The sequence below is a fragment of the Vombatus ursinus genome, unplaced genomic scaffold (assembly GCF_900497805.2).
Source record: "Vombatus ursinus unplaced genomic scaffold, bare-nosed wombat genome assembly UNPS02009994.1, whole genome shotgun sequence".
Taxonomy (NCBI): domain Eukaryota; kingdom Metazoa; phylum Chordata; class Mammalia; order Diprotodontia; family Vombatidae; genus Vombatus; species Vombatus ursinus.
In genome coordinates, this window is record NW_020949772.1 from 7,509,284 (window position 1) to 7,532,337 (window position 23,054).

The 23,054-nt window shown below is 44.2% G+C and overlaps 1 protein-coding gene across 1 annotated transcript in view; it reads right to left on the reverse strand.

Annotated features, from left to right (window-relative positions):
• WDR66 (WD repeat domain 66) overlaps window positions 1-23,054 on the reverse strand; it is an 83,501-nt gene that overhangs the window by 50,747 nt on the left and 9,700 nt on the right. Inside the window, exons 3-10 of the mRNA XM_027853455.1 lie at window positions 20,105-20,407; window positions 14,158-14,298; window positions 10,646-10,755; window positions 6,494-6,605; window positions 6,145-6,225; window positions 4,737-4,814; window positions 2,479-2,529; window positions 824-1,035 (exon numbers count right to left, since the gene is read on the reverse strand). Of these exons, the coding sequence (XP_027709256.1) occupies window positions 824-1,035; window positions 2,479-2,529; window positions 4,737-4,814; window positions 6,145-6,225; window positions 6,494-6,605; window positions 10,646-10,755; window positions 14,158-14,298; window positions 20,105-20,407 (1,088 nt within the window). The remainder of the gene's footprint in view (window positions 1-823; window positions 1,036-2,478; window positions 2,530-4,736; window positions 4,815-6,144; window positions 6,226-6,493; window positions 6,606-10,645; window positions 10,756-14,157; window positions 14,299-20,104; window positions 20,408-23,054) is intronic.

Sequence of the window (23,054 nt, forward strand, 5' to 3'; positions counted from 1 at the left end):
GTGTGTGTGTGTGTGTGTGTGTGTGTGTGTGTGTGTGTGTGTGTGTGTGTGTGTGTGTGTGTGTCTGTTCATCGGGAAACTAAGTGGAAGGAGCTAAAACTCTGATCTTAAGCAACAAGGAACAATGTGGACCAGCTAAAAAGAGGCAGATTTAGGCACAACGTCTGGAAAAACTTCCCAACAATGACTGCTGTCTCCAAAGGCACATGAATGGGGGGCTCAGGGGGACTTCACTGCTGGGCTGGGGTGGGGGAGGGGAGGCCGGAAGACCCCTTGTCAGGCATGTGGTAGAGGGGGTTCCTGCCTAGCTGGTCTCGAAGGGGCCTTCCAACTCCAACCCTAAATTAATTCAGAATCTATCAAAGGATAAATTGCAAAGCCACTGTTGTTATTTTTTTTCCCAAGGATAACATCCCTGTAGGGAAAAAACAGTATTTTACCTTTTGATTTGGATGTTTCATCTCAAATCTCAAAACCCTTTAAGACATGAGTAATTATTAGATTATACTTTTCTAGGTATGTTGGGTTCTCTCCAACCACCCTCTCTGACTCCCTCTTTCAAGGCAAAGACTAGGCTAGTTTTTATCACATAAAGCAGGTATTTAATAAACACTGAACTGTGTGTTAAATAAAGATTACAACCTCTTGCTTTATTTCTTTTATCATCTTCTGTATGGCTGTCACTCATACATTAAAAGCAAATATTCTTATCAATGAGGGTCCCAAATAGCCACAGTAGAATTGCTACAGGGGACAAACCTGGATTGGAATCTGGAAATAATTGCCTTTATGATCAATCACAGGACTGTATTAAATTACTTACTTGTCCACAGTCGTTAACACAGTAAGGGCATCCTTCTGCAAATGCACCAGTTTACAGGCTTTAATACGAAGCACCTCTAAGGGAGTATAAGATCGAGGTGGGGGGTGGAGGTCCCAGACCACCAGCTTCCCCTCCATTGTGGCAGTCAAAATCTGTCTGGTCACAAAATGAAAGATGGACTGGCTAAATTTTCCCACAATCTTGTTGAACGTCTGCATTTTGAAAGAAAAGTTATGGGTTACCATTTGTACATATAAGGTAAAGACGGCCTGTGAGACACCTTTAGTTGCCTGACCAGTAGGCATCACCAAGTCAGTACGTCCAAAATGGATCTTATATATTATATAATCTTTGCTCCCCAAACCGTCCTTATTCTTAATATTCCCATTTCTGTTGAAGGCACCACAATCCGCATTAGCCTCAGAGTTATCCTTGACTTTTCACTCTCTCTCACCCCTCTCCATTCCATGCCATCAGCTGCAAATCTTGATTCTTTCTCTATAATAGAAATTTTACCCAACCCCTTTTCTCAACTCATAAGCCCCCTCCCTCATTCCAGCCCTCATTCTTCCCTCTAGACTACTGAAGTAACCTAATTGGACTCTCTGCATCCACCTTCTCTCCTTTCCAATCTATCCTCTATATACCTGCCATATTGATATTTCTAAAGCATAAGAATGACCATGCCACTTTTTTTTGCTCAATTTCAATGACTCCCTATTGCTTCTAGGATAAATACAAACACTTCTGTTTAGGTAGCTGGATGGTACAGTGGGTAGAAGACTGGACCTGGAGTCAAGAAGACCCAAGTTCAAATATGGCCTCAGACACTTATTGTGTCTGAGTTTTGTGACCCTGAGCAAGCCACTTAACCTCAGTTTCCTCATCCCTAAACTGAGGATAATAACAGCACTGTGCTTAGCACAGTGACTGGCACATAGTAGGTGCTATGTAAATATTGTTAAAGCTCTTCACAATTTGAGTCCAGCCTACCTTTCCAGGTTTACTGCACAAACATTCTGCTTTCTGGATAAAACAACCTTTTGCTATTTCCCACCCCTCACATTCCATGTCCCACCTGTTTCTCTGCCTTTGCATAGGTTGTGTGCCCCAAGCCTGGAATGTTCTCTCTACTTGCCCTCATCTGTTGGAATCTCTGTCTCTATTCAGGGTTCAGCTTAAGTACCACCTCCTAAATTATGTTGTATTTGCTTATCTGTTCTCCCTTGTTCTCCCTGCCTTCAGTTAAGGCTGGGTGACCACCTTAATCAATCAATCAGTCCACAAGCATTTATTAACTTCCTCCTATGTACCAGGCACTAGGGATACAAGGACAAGACATCCCCTGCCCTTGAGGAAATGACCTTCTACTTGTCAGGGACGTTATGGAGAAGGTTCTTGGTGAGTTAGGGGTTGGACTCAATGGCCTTTGAGGGCCCTTCCAACTTTGAGATTCTGTGATTGGAAGACCTGAGGTCAAATCCTAGCTCTTCTCCTTATTACAGTGTGACCTCAGGGGAGTCATCTTAATTCTTTGGCCTCTATTTCTTCATATGGAAAGTATGGGTGCTAAACCTGTAAACATCTAATCTTAGTTAACAATTAAACATTCTTTCTAAAAATCTGATGAGTGAAAATACAATAAACATACTCACTTTTTCAGTTAAAACAGGCATACTAAAGTGAAGAATGCCATTTGCTTCATCCTGTAAATACAGGTAAATATTAATATTTCTGTTCCAAAAGAGGAATTTTATAACATCAGGACAGTCACAATAAAAGCACATAAAAGGACTAACAGTGTTAAGAGGAGTTTATCTTGTGGAGTTAAAATGATCAGTTGCCTGTTTCACACTCATCCCAGAACCAAAGCCCAGACAAAAACAGAGAAATGAAAAGACATTTCGGATACTATAAATTACAGAGTTAAAAACAAACCTATAACCCCCTGCGGAAGCAACCTTCTGCTACTCCTTTCTTCCTGCCTCCTTTCCCATCTGACATTTTCAGGATCTCTAGGCACCAGAAGAGAGGGTAGGATGGACCAGGAATGGCCAGTGGGGGGGCGGGGGAGGAGGTGGGGAGCTGTCCAAGGTGACATTCCAGCACAACCTTCCAAAGGCCCAGACACATTGCTCTGTGCTGCTCCCTTCTCTTCCTCAGGGCAATTCTGCACCATCAAAATACCATCAGCACAAACACAGAGAAAGGTTGGGCCAGGTGAGCACCTTGGACTCCTCCAGTGCCCACAGGATTCACGCGGCAGGCAGCCAGGAGTCAGGTCAAAGGTTATGGAAGCGGCACCGGGAGTTTGGTGTCAGAATACTGGATGGAGACAGTGCAAGTTGACTGACCATGTTTCCTCTCAGGGGGTAAAAGTTCTGGAGATCGACTCAATATAAAGAACTTAATCCCAATTAGGCATCCCAAGAACAGGACGGGCTGCTTTGAAAGCCGCAAGCTTCACATCCCAGGCCTTCAAGGCTGTGATCACAGGCTGGGGATGGTGTAGGGGAGATGCCTGCTTCCTGGGGAGGCCTTGGGATGAACAGCCCCTTCTGATCTAAGATTCCGGGACTGATCCGCATCCGTTCTGAGCTTCCAGGAAAGTCAGTTCTACCTTTAGCGTGCTGGTTTGAGTCAACTCGGCATTCAGGAATTTCATTTTTGAATATTTCTGACTACATATGGAAACAGTGAACTGTATTTAAGAACAAATCCTTCAAGTTTCACCACTTCCTCCATGGGCATTTTATTTTAAAGAAATGTCTGCCGGAGGAAAATGTTTCTAGCTGTGCGGAAGGAGACTTTTCTCAAATATAACTTTTTTTATGATCTTAAAGAAAGCTTCTCAGAATCTGGAATTTCAGATTAAGGGTCGAAAAAGCAAGATATGAAATTATCTGAATCCAAACAGAGCTAAGGATGTTTTATCCTCTCAAAGTTGAGCCCTAAATCTAGTCCCTGCTTTGTATCTGGGCCCTGCAGTTTTTTCTGTCAGATTTGTGTCTTCCAGACTATGGGCCATTTTCACCTACAGTCGGTAGCAAACAGCAGGTACCAGCCAATGTCCCCCCATGGCTCCCTGGATGCAGCCTGTGCTTGGTTCCAGTCAACCTCCTCTTTGGGACCCCCTCGAGGCAGGGATAGCTCTATGCCCCTTGCTAGCAGGAAACAGTTTCAGAAGCCCAGACCTTCGCCCCTTACCCCAAAAGAATTTGAATCCTATTTGTTTGAGGGGGGAATGATGGGGTTGGGATCTGGGCCCCAGAAAGGAAAAACCCTGGACTTTGCCACAAGGCCAAATCTCTGGTGTTCATCTGAGGTCATAATCCCATCAACTGGCCTTTCATTGTGGCTATGCCCAATCTTTGCTAGCCTTAACCTAGCCTGGCCCTCCATTGTCTTACCTCCCTGTGGCCCCCTTCCCCCCCACTTCCCACCCTTAATCCTATCTAGGCTCCATCCTCCCTTGGCCACCCTAGGAGTTCTATTACCTCATAGACTACTTGACCACTCCTAGATCCCTCCCATGGTCTTTCTGTGTATAAGGTTCATCCCATCTCCATTAGGATGCTTAGATTCCTAAATTCTAGACACTGCTTAGATTCTTATAATCTAGCCACTGCTCAGATTCCTAAAATCTAGCCACTGCTGACTCATGTTCAGACTCCTTAAACATCTGCTCAATATGGTGGATGTTCTAATAAACCTTATCTTTGGCTGGGAAAAAAAAAAGCAAGATATGCTTTGTAATAAGACTAGAATAGCACAATTTAAAGAAAATATTCTGAAATAGAATACCTTTTTTAACTTAATAAGAATCTAAATTGATGAGGGCATGAACACAGTGTCACACACCAAATGACCATGTTTCTTCCCCGCCCCAAATGCACCCTGCGTTCTCACTTACCCATTCGTAATACAGTACGTGGGTTTTGCTGTTGCTCACCAATTCTCTATGATTACCAGGATTGAAAATAATGTATTCCTGAATGTAAAAAGAAAAAACAACTGGTGAAAAACTCTATATTAGCATAAAATTTATACTTACAGTTTTCAGTGTTGAAAATCAGAGTCAGAGAACATGCTTCAGGTCCTACTTCAATAGCGGGGCATCCTGCCTCCTTCTCCTCTGAAGGGTATCGAGCTTGGCCCTCCTATGTGGTGGCCTCAGTGAATTATTCATTGTCTTGTCCCCTACACACAACTATAAACCCCATGAGGACAGGAACTTATGCAGCTGATCTCTGTGCTCCCTCCAGATTCTCAATAAATATTTGCTGATTGAATGACATAATAACCACACAGGAGAATAAAACAGACTACACAGATTGTTTTCATTCCATCAATTCAACAGGCCATTTAGTGAGCATCTGCTACAGATCCCGGATGCAAAGACAAAACTTATATAGTCCCTGCCAGTCACTTGGGTGGCCTCATGGAGGATGGACTGAAGTGGGGAGAGACTGGAGGTAGGCAGACGCCCCCCAGCAGGCTGCTGTCCACTCTCACTGCTCTGGAGCAGGCCCTCAGCTGTAGAGCATCTGTCTGCTTCCAGTCTCTCCCCTCTTCAGTCCCTCCTCAGCCACTGAAGAGATTTTCCTAAAGAGGAGGTCTGGCTATGTCACCCCGCAGCTGCTCAATACGCTCCAGTGATTCCCTATCGGCTTCAGGATCAAACACAAAATGCTCTGTTTGGCATTCAAGGCCCTTCATAACCTGCCCCCTCCTACCTTTCCCATCTTCTTACACATTACCTCCCCACACGTACTCTCTGACCCAGCGACACTTGTTCGTGGCTGTTCCACAAACAAGATACTTCATCTCTCATCTCCAGGGATTTTCTCTGTGTGTCCCCCATGCCTGACAGGCTCTCCCTCCTTATCTCTGCCTCTTGGCTTCCTTCAAGCCCCAACTAAAATCCCATCTGTTACTTTCTCAACCTTCTTAATTCTATTGCCTTCTCTCTGTTGATTATTTCCTATTTTTCCTGTATATACCTTGTTGTTTCCCTGTTAGAGTGTAAGCTCCTTGAGGGCAGGGACTGTCTTTTGCCTCTCTTTGTGTCCCCAGGGTTTAGCACAGTGCCTGCTTATTGACTGACTGACACATCTACAAAGTGGGAGTACCATTTGGGCCACTTGCTTCACTGGACTGCTCTGGGAATAAAATGACAGACTGGATGTCATCTCATACCCAACTTCCACTGGGACAAAAAGTGGTGCCCAGAGAACTTTCTGTGACAGGGTGTGCCCAGGGCTCAGCATTCATCTTTAAGTTAATCTTTCCTCTCTTCAGCTTCGACTAGTGGCACTCACTTGGACACCCAGATCTGGTTCCAGGGTGACAGAACACGCAGGCGTCTCGGTGTCCACTGTCCATCTCCAGATGCAGACTTTCTTTAAGGGAAGGTAACAAAGGGACACATAAGAGAAATTTTCTGAAGCAAGGTGTGAGCTCAGGCCCAGGACGGCTCTGCTGGCTAAAAGGGCACCTCCTGGTCACTGGGCACACCCAGCCGGCCAGTGCACAACCACTGAAGGAGACTGGGGGGGAATCAGAATGGGTACATTTCTTCTGAACACCCAACAGGCAGATTCAGGGCTGCCCGTCTGGAAGAGCTTTGACGAGAGAGATCTTTAATAAGAGACCCAGTGTATCCTTTACCTGGAATGTCCCATCATCGATGGTCACTAAAAACTTCGCATCATTTGTCATTGCCATGGCTTTAATGCCATTTCCTTCTGGACAGCTGTCAAATATTGTATGCACAGGAATACTGCAAAGCAATAGAGATGTGGACGCTCACTAAGACGTGACGGTCACCATTCAAGTTTAGAACTGACTACTTGATCCTCCCATGCCATCCAGCGTCAGGAAAATTCACGGTGTCATTTTTTTTTTTCACAAGGGCAGGGTCTGAACGTGGCTCTTCCCTTCCCATGACTTCTTCCCCCACTCTCCCAGTCCATCAGTCCCTTTCTGGTTTCATTTGCATCTCTGACCAACCTAGATCCCACAGTTCACCACTTCAACGCCACCTTCCATGTTACCTTAGATTCCTTCACCACCACCATTATACTCCCCCAAACCTCCCATCATGCCAACTGCTAAGCCTGGGTCACCCCCACTGAATGATTCCTCTGGTCTCTGGCTGGCTGGTGAACACTGCCAGAGAACACCCGGGTCCATAGCCAATTTACGCTAATTTCACCTGGGCCCTCACTGCACCCTGACAATCATTTCATCCATCTCTTGAATACGCCCTATCCCACGAACATAGATGGCAATTACCCTAAATCATCTTCATACTTGTCAGGTTTCAAGTGTTCCCCTTACTTCCCTAAATCTCAGCAAATGGCCTTATCTCCTCTAGGAATTCAGCCTGTTGGGTGCAAGCGTCGCCTCTATCCTATAATGACATTGCACCACCTCAGACTCTCTCTGTGCCCATACGCAGCCGTCCCTTCGAGACTAAGCACTGTGGAGGTCTTCCTTTGGCCTCCATCATCAGTCATGCCCCACCCTTTTCCATCTCTCGTCCCTCTCTCACTGTCTCTGCTCCCCAGCACGGTCCTCCATCTCCCCATCTACCCCTGCTCATCCAACACACCTGGAATTCCCTCCCTCCCTCTGCCCTTTCTCTGAGATCCGGCTCTGTTCTGCCCCCTCTGCAGATCCTTCCTTGCCTGCCCCAGTCCTCAATCACTGGTACCCAAAGCACTGTCTGCACGCTGTTTGGTACGTAGCCTGTGCTGCTGTGCAATGCAGGTTCTCTCCTTATGTGTCAAAAGACCATAAGCTCCTAGAGGGCAGCACCTCTTTGTGTCCACAAGGCTGAGCTTCACAAACACTTCTGGCTGATGATGTACTTGCTTTCATTGATTTATGTCATGGGGGCAAATCTCCCTGATCTGCTGGGCTGGGGCACTCCTATGAAGCCAAGCCTGCCCTCCCCCCGACTGGGCCTCCTGGTTAGTCCCTGTGTGTCCCTGTTACTGAAGCCTGTGTCAAAGATGACCAACAACTAAGCAAGAACCGCTTTGAAAAGAGAAACAACTTCTACTCTTGTCCTCCTCTTTTTCGAATATGGGGCTTGAGACCCTCACACGACAGCCCTCCCAGTACCTCTCTCTCCACTGGGGAATTGGGAGTTGGGATGGAGAAGGGAGCACTGAATTTGGGGATGGCTAGGACCACCCCCTTCTGTGCACAGTGACGGAGCTAGTCGGTCAGCATGTGGGACCTGCTGGGTTTTACTTGTGCATGTGCAATGGAAGAGACATGGTACGGTTTAACCTGCTCAGCGATGAAGAGGGTGTCATTTTTAATAAGGTGTTTCAGAGACTCTTGTCTAACACTCAACATACAGAGATAATTCTCAGTCTCCTGGCTCCAGACATCCACACCAATGCAAAGGGGAAGGGGGCAGGGGGAGAAGGGATTTCTGTGCTCTTTTCCTCCCTGGCTACAGTGATATATGCTACACACATACATGCATGCACACACAGACACATATACACACACATGTGTACACACACAGACGCGCGCACACAGCAGAGAGTGTATGTGCTTGTCTCTGCCCAGCCTCAGGTTGCCTCTTCAGCTTTGTTTCTTTCCTGAGAATGTGTGACAAGAGAGCGATCCTGAGATGGATGTTTCTAGCCAGGGTGACTATCTCACTCAGGTCAGGAGTTCCAGGGTGTTGACTGGCAGCAGGCGGGGCTTCCTGTGACCACACCCCTCTCAGAAGAGAAAGAGGACCACTCCCAAGAAGACTGGAGAAGACTTGGCTAGCCACAAGAGATGGACCTCAAGTTACTGCTTTGACAGCACAGATCAAAGGTGAAGGTGAAGCCCAGTCAGGAGCCCCACAAATCTTTGCCTCCCCAGATAGTAAAATAGGAGTTAAGAGTTGTTGTTTGTGTAAGTTACTACTGTGCTGTAAGAAATGGGGAAGAGGATGGTTTTGGAAAAAACTGGAGAGACATAATAACTGATGCAAAGTAAAATGAGCAGAACCAGGAGAACTATGTACACAGTAACAACAATATTGTAACAATAATCAACTGTGAAAGACTTACTAAGTCTGATCAAAGCAATGACCCACCACAGTTCCAAAGGACTCATGATGAAAAATGCTATCTCATGGGGAAGCTAGGTGGCGCAATGGATAGAGCACCAGCCCTGAAGTCAGGAGGACCTGAGTTCAAATCAGCACTCAGACCAAACACTTGACACTTACTAGCTGTGTGACCCTGGGCAAGTCACTTAACCCCAATTGCCTAAAAAAGAAAAGAAAAAAAATTGCTATCCCACCTCCAGATATAGAGCTGATGGACTCAAAATACAGACTGAAGCATGTTTTTCTCTTTCTTTTGCTTGTTTTTATTTTTATCTCTTTTTATTTTTTGAAATATGGCTAATGTAATGTTTTGACTGACCTCCTATGTATAACGGGTATTGTATTTTTTGACTTCCCAAGGGGGTAAGAGGTAGAGAAAGGGAAAGGGAAAACTGAATTTGAAACTGAAAATAAAATGAATTTTTAAAAAGTTATCATTCATGTTTTAATTTTTTGTCAATGCCTAGTTATAAATTTTTTGTGTTCAATGTGTTTCTTTTATGGTGGAAGAAAAAAATTTGGTATCTATTATTTTCTATATTGAGTAACTTTTCTTAAAGGAACCTAGTTTCTTTTTGGGAAGACCCTGGATATGAAAAAATCTAAACTTTAAAAAATTATCCCCAAGACTCCAGGGTTGGAGCATAATGAGCTAGACTGTGAGAAAAAACTCTGAGCTCTCTCTCTCTCTCTCTCTCTCTCTCTCTCTCTCTCTGGGTCCAGGCTCCAAAGACTGAAGCTGGCACCTTTTCCTTAAGATCTGCTGTGGTCAATTTAGTGAAGAGCCTGGTCCTTGGGTGACAGACTCATACTTGTAGCCTTTCCAGCCTGGTCAGACCTGCTTAAACTAGTGTTTGGCTGGCACAGCCTTAGCAAATTCAGGGTTACCTCCCAGGGGAGGGCTTAAGTGGCATTCCTTTCATTTACCCAGGGGAAAAGCATGTAGAATCTCAGGAATTTTTCTGATTTAGTTTCTCTTTTTTTTTTCATGGCTTCAAGAAGATGAGTTGAGAAATATACTGTCTATGAAAAAAGGAATTCGCAGAACTTACTGCTTATTATTAAAGCTCCTATGTGAAATAACTCAAGTAACTATACAAACATACAAATAAAAATAGTTTTTACTTTGAATAACAGTTCTGAGAACTTAGTACAAGTAAGGAAAATGAAGCTAAAAAATAAGAAATGAAACAAGAAGATCTCATAGTGAAAATGTCTTCAAATCAAAACTCTTCTACAAACTTGATTTTAAAAGCAGGAGGCAAAATAGAAGCAAAATAAGATGCGTGGAAAAAGAAATTTTAAAAAGAGAAAAATTTAGTGTTAAGGTTCAGCAGTTCAAACTCATTTATTATCACGTATTTCTTCTTTGTCTTCTTCAAAAGTATCCTTATAATTTGATTATTTTGCTGGCCTCCTTTGATAGCATTCAGGTAACAGGATTATTTTTAAACAGAAAAAAAGTTTGACTATGTCCTAATGATCAATTCAAAGGATTTGCTGATTTAAGGATTAAAAAAATCTCTTTTAAATGGAAAAACTGAGCACAGATTACTCATCTGCTCCTCACAGGGTGATCAGTTAGGATTGTCTTGGCAATATGAAGATGGAATGTGAAGAAATGTCGCTTGTTTAGCTTTGCACAAACCAGTGATGACAACAGGAAAGATAAAAATATTAAGTTCCCAGCCTACCCTGAGAAGCCATCCCATACGATCACCAGGCATCGGGGGCCTTTGTCAGCTGTTGCAATCCACCTTCTGTTTTCACTCACGCAAATACAAGTGATCACATTACTGTGGCCCTACAGAGACAGAGAAAAACATCCCCTGAAACACAAAGGCTAGAACCAGCCCCATACCTGGACAGTGTAGAGATCTGCTTGAGGGGGTGAAATTGGAGGGGGAGCATAAGGCCAGACTGGGTTCAAAACATCTTTACCTTGCGCTGATTTTGTATTTCTGTGGATACTTACAGTTTCTCTCAACAGAATGTAAGCTCCTTGAGGGTAGGGACTGTTGCATCTTTGTCTCTGAATCCCCAATACCTCACACAGTCTGGTAGGTAGGAAGAGCTTAATAAATGCTTATTGATTGACCGACTGACAGACTGACAAACACTACCAATGAGTTGGGCCTAGAATTGAACAGGAGGAGAGCAGGCTAGTTTGCCTTAGGGAAGTCAAAAAGTTCTTTAAATGACTAAGCTTCTCTCTGAGACAAAGTCTCATCATTTTAATGCTGATATTCAATTTATTAGTAATAATAGTAACAATAATGAATAGTAATAATAATCAGTAGTTGATTAGAGAGATGCAAATTAAAACAACTCTGAGATACCACCTCACACCCACCAGATGAGCTAACAAGACAGAGAAGGAAAAGGACAAATGCTGGAAGAGATGTGGAAAAATTGGGACACTAAAGCATTGTTAGTGGAGTGGTGAACTAGTCCGACCATTCTGGAGAATTTAGAACGATGCCCAAAGGGCTACAAAACTCTGCCTACCCTTTGACACAGTAATACCACTACTAGGTCTGAATCCCAAAGAGATCAAAGAAAAGGGGAAAGGTCCTATTTATACCAAAATATTTACAGCTGCTATTTTTGGGGTGGCAAAGAATTGGAAATTGAGAGGATGCCCTCAACTGAGCAACAGCTGAACAAGTTGTGGTATATGATTGTGATGGAATACTACAGTGGTGTAAGAAATGATGAGCAGGCTGGTTTCAGAAAAACCTGGAAAGACTTACATGAACTGATGCAAAGTGAAGTGAGCAGAACCGGGAGAACATGCAACACTGTAAGATGATCAACTATGAAAGACTTGGTTACTCCGATCAAGACAATGATTCACGACAATTCCGAAGGGCCCACGATGAAAAATGCTATCAACCTCCAGAGAGAGAACTGATGAACTCTGCATGCAAATGGAAGCATACTTTTCTCTCTCTCTCTCTTTTTTGATCTGTTTTTTCTTCTGTAATGTGGCTAATGTGGAAATATGTTTTGCATGACTTCACATGTATAATCAATATCAAATTGCTTGCCTTCTTAAGGAGGGGGGAGGGCTGGAGGAAATTTAGAACTCAAAATTTTTAAAATTTAATGTTTAAAAAAATTTTACATGTAATTGGGAAATATTTAATGAAAAAACAGACTGAAAAATAATAATTGGTAGCAATTTATGTTTATATAGCTCTTTGTAAAGCACAACCACCTTAGGAAGGTAGTATGCTACCCCCATTTTACAGATGAGAAAATTGAGGCACTAAGAGGTTAAGTGACTTGTGGGCAGTTAGGGGAGGGATGTCACAAAACTAATGAGTATCTGAAGAGAAATGAGAATCTAGGTATTTTGACTGCAAGTCAATGGCTTCATCTTGTATACCATTGCCAGACTTATCTTCTAAGTACTAAGTCAAATCTAGTGAGATGTCTGTACAGCACTTTGCCATCATTGAAGTCGTATATAAATGTCAACCGATTAATGCCTCCTTCCTGGTTTCATTTCCAAAGGCCACCTCACCCCACTGAGCTCATTTTCTCTCCCTGCTACTTCCAGCTCTCCCTATACTTGACTTATGCTAGGCTTCGGCTCATACTCCTTCCTCCCATCAGAGAAATGGTGGTCCTTTCCCCTCTTAGCCAAATCCTGCCCAGCCTTTAAAGGCTGATCTCCTTCCGGGACCCTTCCCCACAATTCAGCGCACACTGCACCTCAGGTCCTTCCTTTTCCTGGTTTGGAAGAATCAACAGTAGAAAGTTTTCACACTTAATTTGAGGGTGGGGGTAAGGTTGATCAGGGGACTCCATCAAATGTGTGACACCCTCCCCCCAATCCACTGAGTAAAATGATAGACTGTGAAGGTTAGTAACAGAGACAGTGAGATGTAGGGCAGAATGAGGAGGTTCCTGCTGATCCAGGGGAAAGGTTTCAGCAGGTGGCGATGCCTGCAGTGAAGGCATGCAACAGCATTAAGCGGAGACTGCAAAACTAAGGTCATTGGGAGGTATGAAACACTGTCAGGGCTCCCTCACTCACCAGCCCTCACCAGTGTGTCTGCCTTGTCTCCAGTCAGCTGGAGAACATAACTAGCTCAGAACAAAGCATTTATTGAAATAGCATAGTAACGAAATGTTGCCCTCACATACCCAGGGCACAGTCTCATACCCCATCAGTGGGAAGAGGGGATGTCCATTGGGGTTCACGAGCAGAGAGTTTCCTTTCCACATAAGGAAACTATGTGGCCAAGGCACATTCTCGGAGTGGCAGCTCACACTTCTGCTGCTGGACTGTTAATGTCGCTGATCACACGGCCTCCTCTGACCTTGTTCTTACACTTTCCACCAGGTAACACTTGACAGCTTGGCTGCAATCACCACAGCCTCCAGCTTTTGGCTCTGCTAAAACCCTGGCACAGGGACTGCTATGACCTTTTTCCAGAAGGAGTCTAAGTCTTTACCCGGGGACCAGCAGGAGCATCTCTCTCGTGCTCCCTGGGGCACAGTGTCTCTTGAGTATCAGGGCACTGGCCCCGGGCTCTCTTTCCTCTGGACAACTACCAGTTCCCCAGCCAGATTCTGCTCCCCCAGAGGTTGCCATGTGCTTCTGCTGCAAGAAGCCATTGCCAGGAGAGGGAGGGAGGGGAAGGGAGGAGGGGGAAATCTCCTCTCCCCTCGGTACACTAAGAGGTGTCGGGAGGAAAAGGTGGGGAGCAAACTCTCAACAGCCGAGCCTTTCTTCCCGACTCTCAGTCTCCCCCTACTCTCCCAAGTCACTGAGTCGGCAGAGGAAAGACCTCTAGGCAGCTCCAGCACCTTTGCCAGACTCCACCTTTTCTCCTGACACTTACATAAGCTCATGACCCACTCACGGTCTCAAATGGGTGGACCCTCAGATTTCTCTGTCTTTGTTAGCTGCCCCACACACCCAGTTAGTTAGAGAAACTCTGCTGGTCAGGGGTCTTCCCATAAACCCTCCCACTATACCTATTGGCCATGCAGGCCTATTCGCTCGGGGCAGCCAGGTGGTACAGCAAATGAAGCGCCAGGCCTGAAGTCAGGAAGACTTATCTTCCCGAGTTCAAATCCAGCCCTAGAGAGTTCCTAGCTGTGTGACCCTGGGCAAGTCACTTCACCCTGTTTGCCTCAGAGTAGGAGACAAAGGGCCACAGTCCAGGGATTGTCTCCTTCCCTTCCCCACCTGGAGATGGTGTTGGCAGTTCTTGAAGGCTTCGTAGAGCACGGCGGTGTGAGAGCAGGCGTAGAGCACTATCCTCTGGTTTTCATCCTGCATGTTGTAAATGGGGAGGGAGCTGTTCCATCCGTAGCACCAGGCCAGGTTCTGTAGGGGAAAAGGAGGCCCTGAGCACCTCACCACGACCCGGGTTCTGCCACCGCCCTGCCCCGACCCAGACACCAACTTCTTGACCCCTTTCTGGGGGTGGGCGCAGAGACGCCTGTAGATCAGAAGACCTCAGAGATGCAGAGGAGCTGGGGGGCCCCCAGCCCAGTCACTCAAGCCCACACTCTGGCTCGCGGGTGCAGGGAAGAAAGACAGCAAGAATGAGTGATGTGGAGACAGGGCGTTAAAGCACGCTGGGCACTTCAGACGTTATCTCATGGGAGTCTCGCTACAACCTGGGGAAGCAGTAAACGTAGGTATATTACCAGAAGTTTACTGATGAGGAAAGAACCCTTGATCACAAAGCTAGTACGCAGTGAGACAGGATTCAAACCCAGATCTTTCTGGTGCCTATTCCAACCCTCTGCTTACTAGAAGTCATCATGTAAGACAAACACTTTGCTAGAACAAGCCTGGAGTTGTGCTAGTAAATCCTCTGTTGAGAGAGCTCAGTGGCAGAAAAACTTCAAACCAGAAGTCGAAATAGAAAACAAAGAGAAATAACATTAGTAAAAAATTTTAGCCAGCACTAACTTGCTTCAGGAAAGTACTACAGGTATGGGAAAATACAAAGTAATCTCTCATGATAAAGTGACTAATTTTACAATAAAAAGTACAGTTGGACCTTATTAAATACACAGACATCACTGAAAATTGGAGTTTGAATCAAGTGCTTTACAAAGACTCAAAGTATGTCTTTAAAGAAAAAGTGTTTTGTGCTGTAAGATAGAAATTCAGAGAAACATGGAAGACTTACATGAACTGATACAGAGCAAACAAAGCAGAACCATGAGAATAATGTACTCAAAGATCACAATAATATAAATGGAAAAAAAAAAAACAACCTCTAAAAAAGTCAGAATCCGGATTGTAGACAAGCACCAGCCTTGGTTCCTGAGGAATGGAGACCCAGGCCCCCGCCCTAATCTTGGTAAAAGGCGGTAGACCACACACACAAGCAGAACATTACAGACTCCATCAGATGAGGCTATTTAGGCGGTTTGACTTCTGTTTTTTACAAACGAGGGCTCTATTGGTGAGGAAAGAATGAAGAAGTGACAGTGGTATAAAAAACCAAAATGAATCCAGAAATGTTGAAAAGAAGACATAGTATGCTTAATATTTTGAAGTCCGTTTGTCCATCGTTTATGTTGTCATAAAGAGTAGGGGTGTTCACTGGGGAAGGTAGTAGCATCTCCTGAGGGCCCTTGTCTTCACAAACGCTTTGGGAGAGGAGAGGGGAACCCCACCGTATTCTCTCAAGGCTAAGGACTTTGTGTAACCAATAAACAAATTTTCTTACATTTCAATCAGTTGTCTGCCTATGACAACGAGGTCACCTGTAGAAAATCATCTGCAAAACTCACCTCTTCCCCTTGCATGTTTCCATCAGAGGGAGCCTGGAACTCATCTCCAAGATTTTAGAGGAGAAAGTAGAATATTTACTTTTAGGTGTATGGACTGTTTCTTCTCAATAAAATGTACATTTCCTAATGGCAATGATAGTTTCATTCTGGTCTTTCTATCTCCAGAGCTCAGTATAGTGCCTGGTACAGTATAAGCACTTAATAAATGCTTGCTTGCTTGCTGTTTAATCAATCTATTAATCAATCAATCACCTACTATGAGCCAGGCACTGTGCTAAGAGCTGGGGATACAAAAAAGCGGCAAAAGACAGGCCCTGCCCACAATTATGTTTTAATGGGGGAGACAACATGCAAACAAATATATACAAAGCAAGCTATAGGCAGGATAAATAGGAAATAATTAACAGAAGGAAGGCACCAGAATTAAGAAGGTCTAGGGAAAGCTTTCTGTAGAAGGTGGGATTTTAGTTGGGACTTGAAGGAAGCCAGGAGGTCAGAAATGGAGAAGAGGAGGGAGGGCTTTCCAGGGATGGGAGACAGCCAGAGAAAAAGCTGGCAGCCAAGAGATGGAGGGTCTTGTTTGTGGAACAGCCACGAGACCAGCGTCAGGGAGTGTCAGAGAGTAAGGCATAAGAAGCCTGGAAAGGTAGGAGGGGGGCAGGTTCTGAAGGGAACTGTGTTTTAGGAAGATCGATTGAGCAGATAAATCGAGGGGAGACTGAAGTGGGAAGAGACGAGGTAGGCAGACCCACCAGCAGCTCCTGCAGGAATCTGGGTAATGAGGGGCATGCACCAGGTGGGTGTCAGAGGAGAGAAGGGGTGTATTCAGGAGATGTTTCAGAGGAGAAACAGACGGGTCTTGGCAACAGCTTGGATGTGGGGGGCAAGAGCTAGCGAGGAGTCCAGGATGACATCTACACTGTGAGCCTGAGGGCCTGAGAGGATGGTGCTGCCCTCTACCACAACAGGGAAGGTGTGGGGAGTGTTTAGGGGGAAAGACAATGAGTTTAGTCTTGGACATTTAAGATGTCTGCAGGGCATCCAATTGAAGATGTCTGAAAAGCAATTGGAGATGCAAGATTGGAGGTCAACAGAGAAGTTGGAACAGGATAGGCAGATTTGAGAATCATCAGCAAAGAGATGGTAATCAAAACCATGGGAGCTGATGAGCTCACCAAGTGAACTCAGGTAGAGGGAGCAGAGAAGAGGGTGCAGGACAGAACCCTGTTCTATAAGGAATTATGAATAGGAAGATTTTAAAGAAATATAGAGAGACACACAAAATGATACAGAGTGAATGGTGCAGAAGCAAAAGAATATATAAAATCACTGAACTATGTAAATGAACGCACCTTTTTAAACACAGTAACAAAATTCAGACAAAAATTATAATTTTCCATTTGTTAAAAGAAAGAATGGTTATATGCTTTACAAGTTGGTACCAAAACTGTATGATGTTTTTATCTGAGTTTTTGTTTTTCAAGATTTTAAAGAAATATAGAAAAACTAGAAACTTTTTTTTTTCTAGATTTACTTAACTATTTTGTTTTGTTTTTTTCACAGACCACATATTGTGCAGGATTCAACTGGAAATAAGATGTGTTAGGAGCAGCTAGGTGGCGCAGTGGATAGAACTCCACCCTTGGAGTCAGGAGGACCTGAGTTCAAAACTGCCCTCAGACACTTGACACTTACTGGCTGTGTGACCCTGGGCAAGTCACTTAGCCCCGATTGCCTCACTAAAAAAAAAAAAAAAAAAAGAAAGAAAGAAATAAGATGTGTCAAAACAAGTTGAATAAAAGAAATTTAATTAAAAAAATAAAGAAAGTAGAGACATGCTGAAAAAGAAAAAAACCAAAACCAACTGCTGCCCAAGGTAGAGCCATACTCCTTATTAAGGACTACTGGTTTACTGGGCAGCTAAGTGGTACAGTGGATAGAGTTCCTTTTTCTCAGACCTCCCACTACACTGATAATTGGTATTAGATAATTCAGCACTTAAATACAGACTGTCTTGTATTGTTGTTCCAATTGTTTCATGGAAGTTACACCTGTTCCCTCCACTAGGATATAAATTCTGTGGGGGGAGGGACGGGGATGGTGACTTCTAATTTTTTACAGGTCTCACAATGGCCAGCCCTGGGCTAGATACATAAATCAGTGCTCCACAAAATACTTGTTTAAGGAGTCACTGACTATATTCAGTATAGAACCAACTCACTGAATTTTTACTAATGTTTGACAAATTGCCTTTCCCAGGTGTGAATGTTACTATTCAGAGATTAAATAAGGCTAACTCACAGCACATCTCATTTTTAAAAAACATCTTTTCATTTGAGATCTGCTCTGTGACCCCCACAGAAGCCTTTACATGTAGAGAGACTCATTTCTCTCTCCTCCGAGCTTAGCTCCGGGTTCCATCTGCTTATTTCCTATCCTTTCCATTCAGACCTTCTCTGGCGTAGGTGTGAGTGGCAGACTCATAGGATCATAATTGTCTCAAGCGGCAACTTCCAGGAACAGAATCATCTAACATCTGATTTCCCTTTTGAAAACCCTTTGCTTCATATCTTAAAATCTGACTGTTCTTTTAGGAACTTGCTAATCTTTTACAGAATTTTTAAAGCTTAAAACTTCAGATTTATGCTGGCTTCTGGAAAACTGGCTGTGCCAACGTCAAAGCTCCCTAAACAGTTGGCTGCCAACAGTTATCCACACTTGCTGTTGCAAATTCAAAGTCAAGGTGAAGCGACACGTCATGTAGCTATGACAAAAGCTGCTAATTCAAATTGTGTGCCTTTCACTGACATCCAACAGTTTAGTTTATATCCTAATAACCCTCATCTATTGTGGTCTAACACAGGGGTGGGGAACCTGCGGCCTTGAGGCCACATGCAGTCTTCTAGATCCTTAAGTGTGGCCTTCTGACTGAATCCAAAGTTGAGGATCTAGAAGGCTGCATGTGGCCTCAAGGTTGCAGGGTCCCCACTCCGGTCTAACATTTGCTGCAAATACAGGAGATGTGTGCATTTCTTCCACCAACATTTCTCAACTCCAGACATGGAATCTGTAAAAATATATTTCTTGTTGAAAACAGTATTTTTTCAGCCAAATCCATAATAAAAACAGATTTTATTATATTTGACCCTCATAAGACTCCTCGTCACCCATTTGGAATTTCCTTTTTTGTTTCTATTATTGAAATGGAAACCACCGTCACATCAAATAGCTATGGGAATCATGAGTTTATGTCTTATATAAGAAGTGACGGTTACATTCTTTGGGAATGTGGCATAGCAGTCCAAAGGATAAAAATAAAAATGTTGAGACTGGAGAGAGCTTAAGGCAACTTGGCAAATGGGACACTGGAAGTTTTTAGCTATCCTAGGAAACCAAGAGTCCGGGCCACCTGGTGGATGACTGGTGAAATTACCAGCACGCCCCTTAGAAAGACTACATGCAATCCTATCGGTGACACGAGACCACTTCTTACTGGCCCAGGATGAACACAGACAGAAAGAAGGCCCCTGGGGGCACCAAAACCCAACGATCCACCCTTTTCATCAGACTAATAACAAATCAGCCAAAACTTGAAGCTCCACTCCCCATACGGTTCTGCCGATGCTGCAGGAAGATCAAGGATGCCATTCTTTTAAGTTTTCAATGAGGGGTCTGTTAGTGGCATTGCACTGATGCTAAAACCTTCCAAAGTGTAGGAATCTCCGTAATGGTCTTCTACAGGTGAAACAGGCCCTGGTCCATAAAATAAACAATTTCATTTTTCGGGATTTTCAGATCTGTTAGCAGATGGAGAAAGGAAAAACCCCAACTCTGTTTCCTTCTCTGGGTGAATGAGAATATTTTTATTCCTAACAGATGGCTCCTCCTTGGAATATTTTCAGGCTTGGCACTGGCAGTTGCGTTTTGAAAAAGCTTGACGCATTTCAACAGTTTTCAGTATTGTTCGATTTTTTGCTTTCCATTAGACTAACTCCTTTCAAACCATAATAAGGGTAAAAGAAATGACAGAAAAAAGAAGGAAGAGGAAATGGATAGGAAGGAGGCCGCCAAATGCGAGAGAAGCGCCACAATTCACAAGGAACAGAAAATCAAAATCAAGAGCCCGTATAAAACAGTGTATGCGTGGAAAGGACAAACTCTGCTAGGAATTTCCTGTTCGTTGAAATTGTTGCAATATTGACACATTTCACAATCTGTCACACCATCCCCATGCCCAACACTTTAAATGGGCTTTAAAAATGGAAACAAAACAATATAATAAAGCATAATTTTAAAATTATTGCTCTGCTATGAAAACTTTGGCCTTAAAAACATGCTTATGACTCTTATAAAAGCGCTGAAAAATCTCCATTACTTACCAGCGGATAAATTTTTTCCTCCTCTGTCTTTTCTCTGAATAGACTATCCTCCGTGGTGCAGCACAACAATGATTCTTGTGATGGTGGTTCTTTGGAGGAAGAAGGGTTCTCTTCCTCATAAGGAATACTCCCACCCTCATAAATGCGGACTGAGGGTCTCCTTGCAGAGGATGGGTCCGCAGTGTCATTAGGACTCTGATGAGCTGACCCAGAAGCCTCTTGAAAATCCCATCCACTCAATTCTCCAAAAACTTTATCTACTTCATTTTTCTCTGTTTCTTCAGACGTTCCACTTAAAATTTCCTTTTTATCATTAAAAAAAAAGAAAAGAAATGGCAATTCAAAACATAATCCCCACTTTGAAAGGGGTAAATACCCTATTGTCTCCCGTACTATAATTCTATCCCCTTCACAACCACAGCCAGTGCCAATCAGATGATTTCTTTGACACTGTACCAATTGGGTCAAAACCGTTTAGCTGTTAAAAATGCAATGAGGATTTTGATCCCCAGCAGAGGATAGCTGGGCGGCACTCAGCCCATCTTGTGAGAGGGGGTACCCCAAGGCTTAGCCTATTGCCCACCGGTAGGAAGTATGAGATCGGCTAGTTACCGCCTCCCCAGCAAAAGAGGCCTTGAGTCAGTTGCCACAGAATTGAGGAAGCTCTCCTAACTGCAGCAAGTACCTGATTTCCTCCTTTACTTTGGCCCAGTGTTCTCTAGCCTTGGCTTAGAGCTTAAAATGCATTCACATATGATACTTCATAAACATTGGAAATTAACTCATTACTTTGCCCTTTTTAGGGGCAGTTGGGCAGCACAATGGATGGAGTGTGGAGCCTAGAGTCAGGAAGACCTGAGTTCAAATCCTGCCTCAGATACTTCCTAGCTGTGAGAACCTGGGTAAGTCACTTAACCTCTGTTTGCTTCAGTTTCCTCATCTGTAAGATGAGGATGATAATAATAGTACTTATTCTCCCCCCTCCCCCCCCCGTTATTCTGAGGATCAGGTGAGAAAACAATAATAATTGTAAAGCACTTAGCACAGTATCTGGCACATAGGAAGTGCTACATAAATGTTCGCTATGATTATTATTATTATTGACCTCACCCAGAATTCCAGGACATAATAGCCCATGCTTAATTTCCCATTAAAACTCTTATTTCCTTCACCTCTCTGCATAACTCATAAGGAAACAAACTCATTGTGAGGTCTACAAAAGCTTCATTTCAAAAACTACATCATTAAAAAGCCAGTAACTCTTAGCTGTATTGGCTAGGTAGTGCTGTGAATCTGACTCACAAAAGATTTAAATTAGCCCTCAGGCTATGGATTGGCTCACATTTTGTTGTTGTCTTATCTGACTCTTCAAGACCCCATTTGGGGTTTTCCTGGCAAAGATCCTGAAGTGGTTTGCCATTTCCTTCTCCAGTTCATTTTCCAGATGAGGAAACTGAGGCAAGCAGGGTGAAGTGGCTTGCCTAGGATCACACAGCTAGGAAGAACTGTAAAAAGGCCCCGTCCTAAGAGGCTTATCAGATGGACGTGGCTGTCAATAGAAGTGTAACAGCGCTTCCACAGGGAAAGAGAAGACGGCATGGGCAAATCAGCAAAGAGAGCGGCCCAGCTGATGACGCTGGTCATAATGTTTCCTTTGCCCACCGGTGGCATGAGAACCTGTTGGAGATTGAGCCCTGGATCCGTGGAAAGATTTTTCCTTTTTATTTACTTTGATATTCTGCTTAATTAAATATCTTTGTTTTGAGTTAATGTGTTCTCTGGTTTGGTGTGGTAAGAGGGGAACATAGGATGTCAGGCATTTACCGCCTGCCCTGCTGATGTACCCTGAGATGGCCAGGCCTTGCCCTCTGTCCCATAACTAGAGCCTCCCATGATACGTGATGTTTCCTGCTAAGACAATGTGAGCTTGTTGAGGGCAGGGAATGTCTCATTTACCATCACGCGTGGCACAGAGTAAGTCAGCACTTAGTAAGTGCCTTTCATACATTCATAAATAAGGCAGGGCCTCACAAGCTGCAGTTTTGAATAGATGCTTTTCAGATGGTTATAGACGTAGCAAGAAGGTACTTTCCCCTCCTCAGCCTTTCCAGGCCTAGCCCTGTGACCCCAGAGAAAGACACAACACAGGGAGAACGAGCTGTGCCTCCCTGCCTCCCTCTCTGCAATGACAGAAGTATGTGGAACGAGGCACACACAGTCCAACAGAGTTCATGCGTTGATTAATTTTTTCTCTTCTTTATTCTTTTTTATAAGAGATAGCTCTCTGGGTGGCAGATGAGAAGAATATAATGGAAATTGAAGGTGATGTAAAAACAAAAGACAGTGATAATTTAAAAAAAAAATAAAACCAAAAAAACAAAAAACTCACAAAGAGATGCTGGATAAGCAGGAAGCATCCCAGCTGGCCCTAGGAGATGGGCACAATTGGAATATTTGCCCTAAATCATCTAGGAGTTGAAAATGGAGCAGGGCAGCCCTGGGTGTGGTGGGATATGCCTGTCATCGCTCCCTGCTCCTGACAGTCTCAGGTTAGCTGAACCTGGAAGTTCTGAGCAGCAGTAAATCTTCCAACAACATGGCGGCCTTCCCTCGAGATCAGGGACCACCAGTCTGCCTAAGGAGGGGTGAGCCAGCCCAGGTTAGAAACCGAGCAGGTCAGAGCATCAGTGCTGAGCAGCAGAGGTGCAGCTCCTGAGTGGCCACTCTGCTTCCAGCCTGGGCAAGGCAGGGAGAGACCCAGTGTCAAACAAAGAGGGAAAGAAGAAAATTCAAACTGCAAGGAAACAATGGCTTCTGATATGTCCTAAGAGGCTCTTGATAGGAGGGGACGACGGGACCCAGAGACATTCTCTGACCTCCTCCTCATCCCCTCCCCTGGCTCAGCCACTGACGCCCTGCTGGGACATCTCTGAGGGAGCAGCCGGGGGCG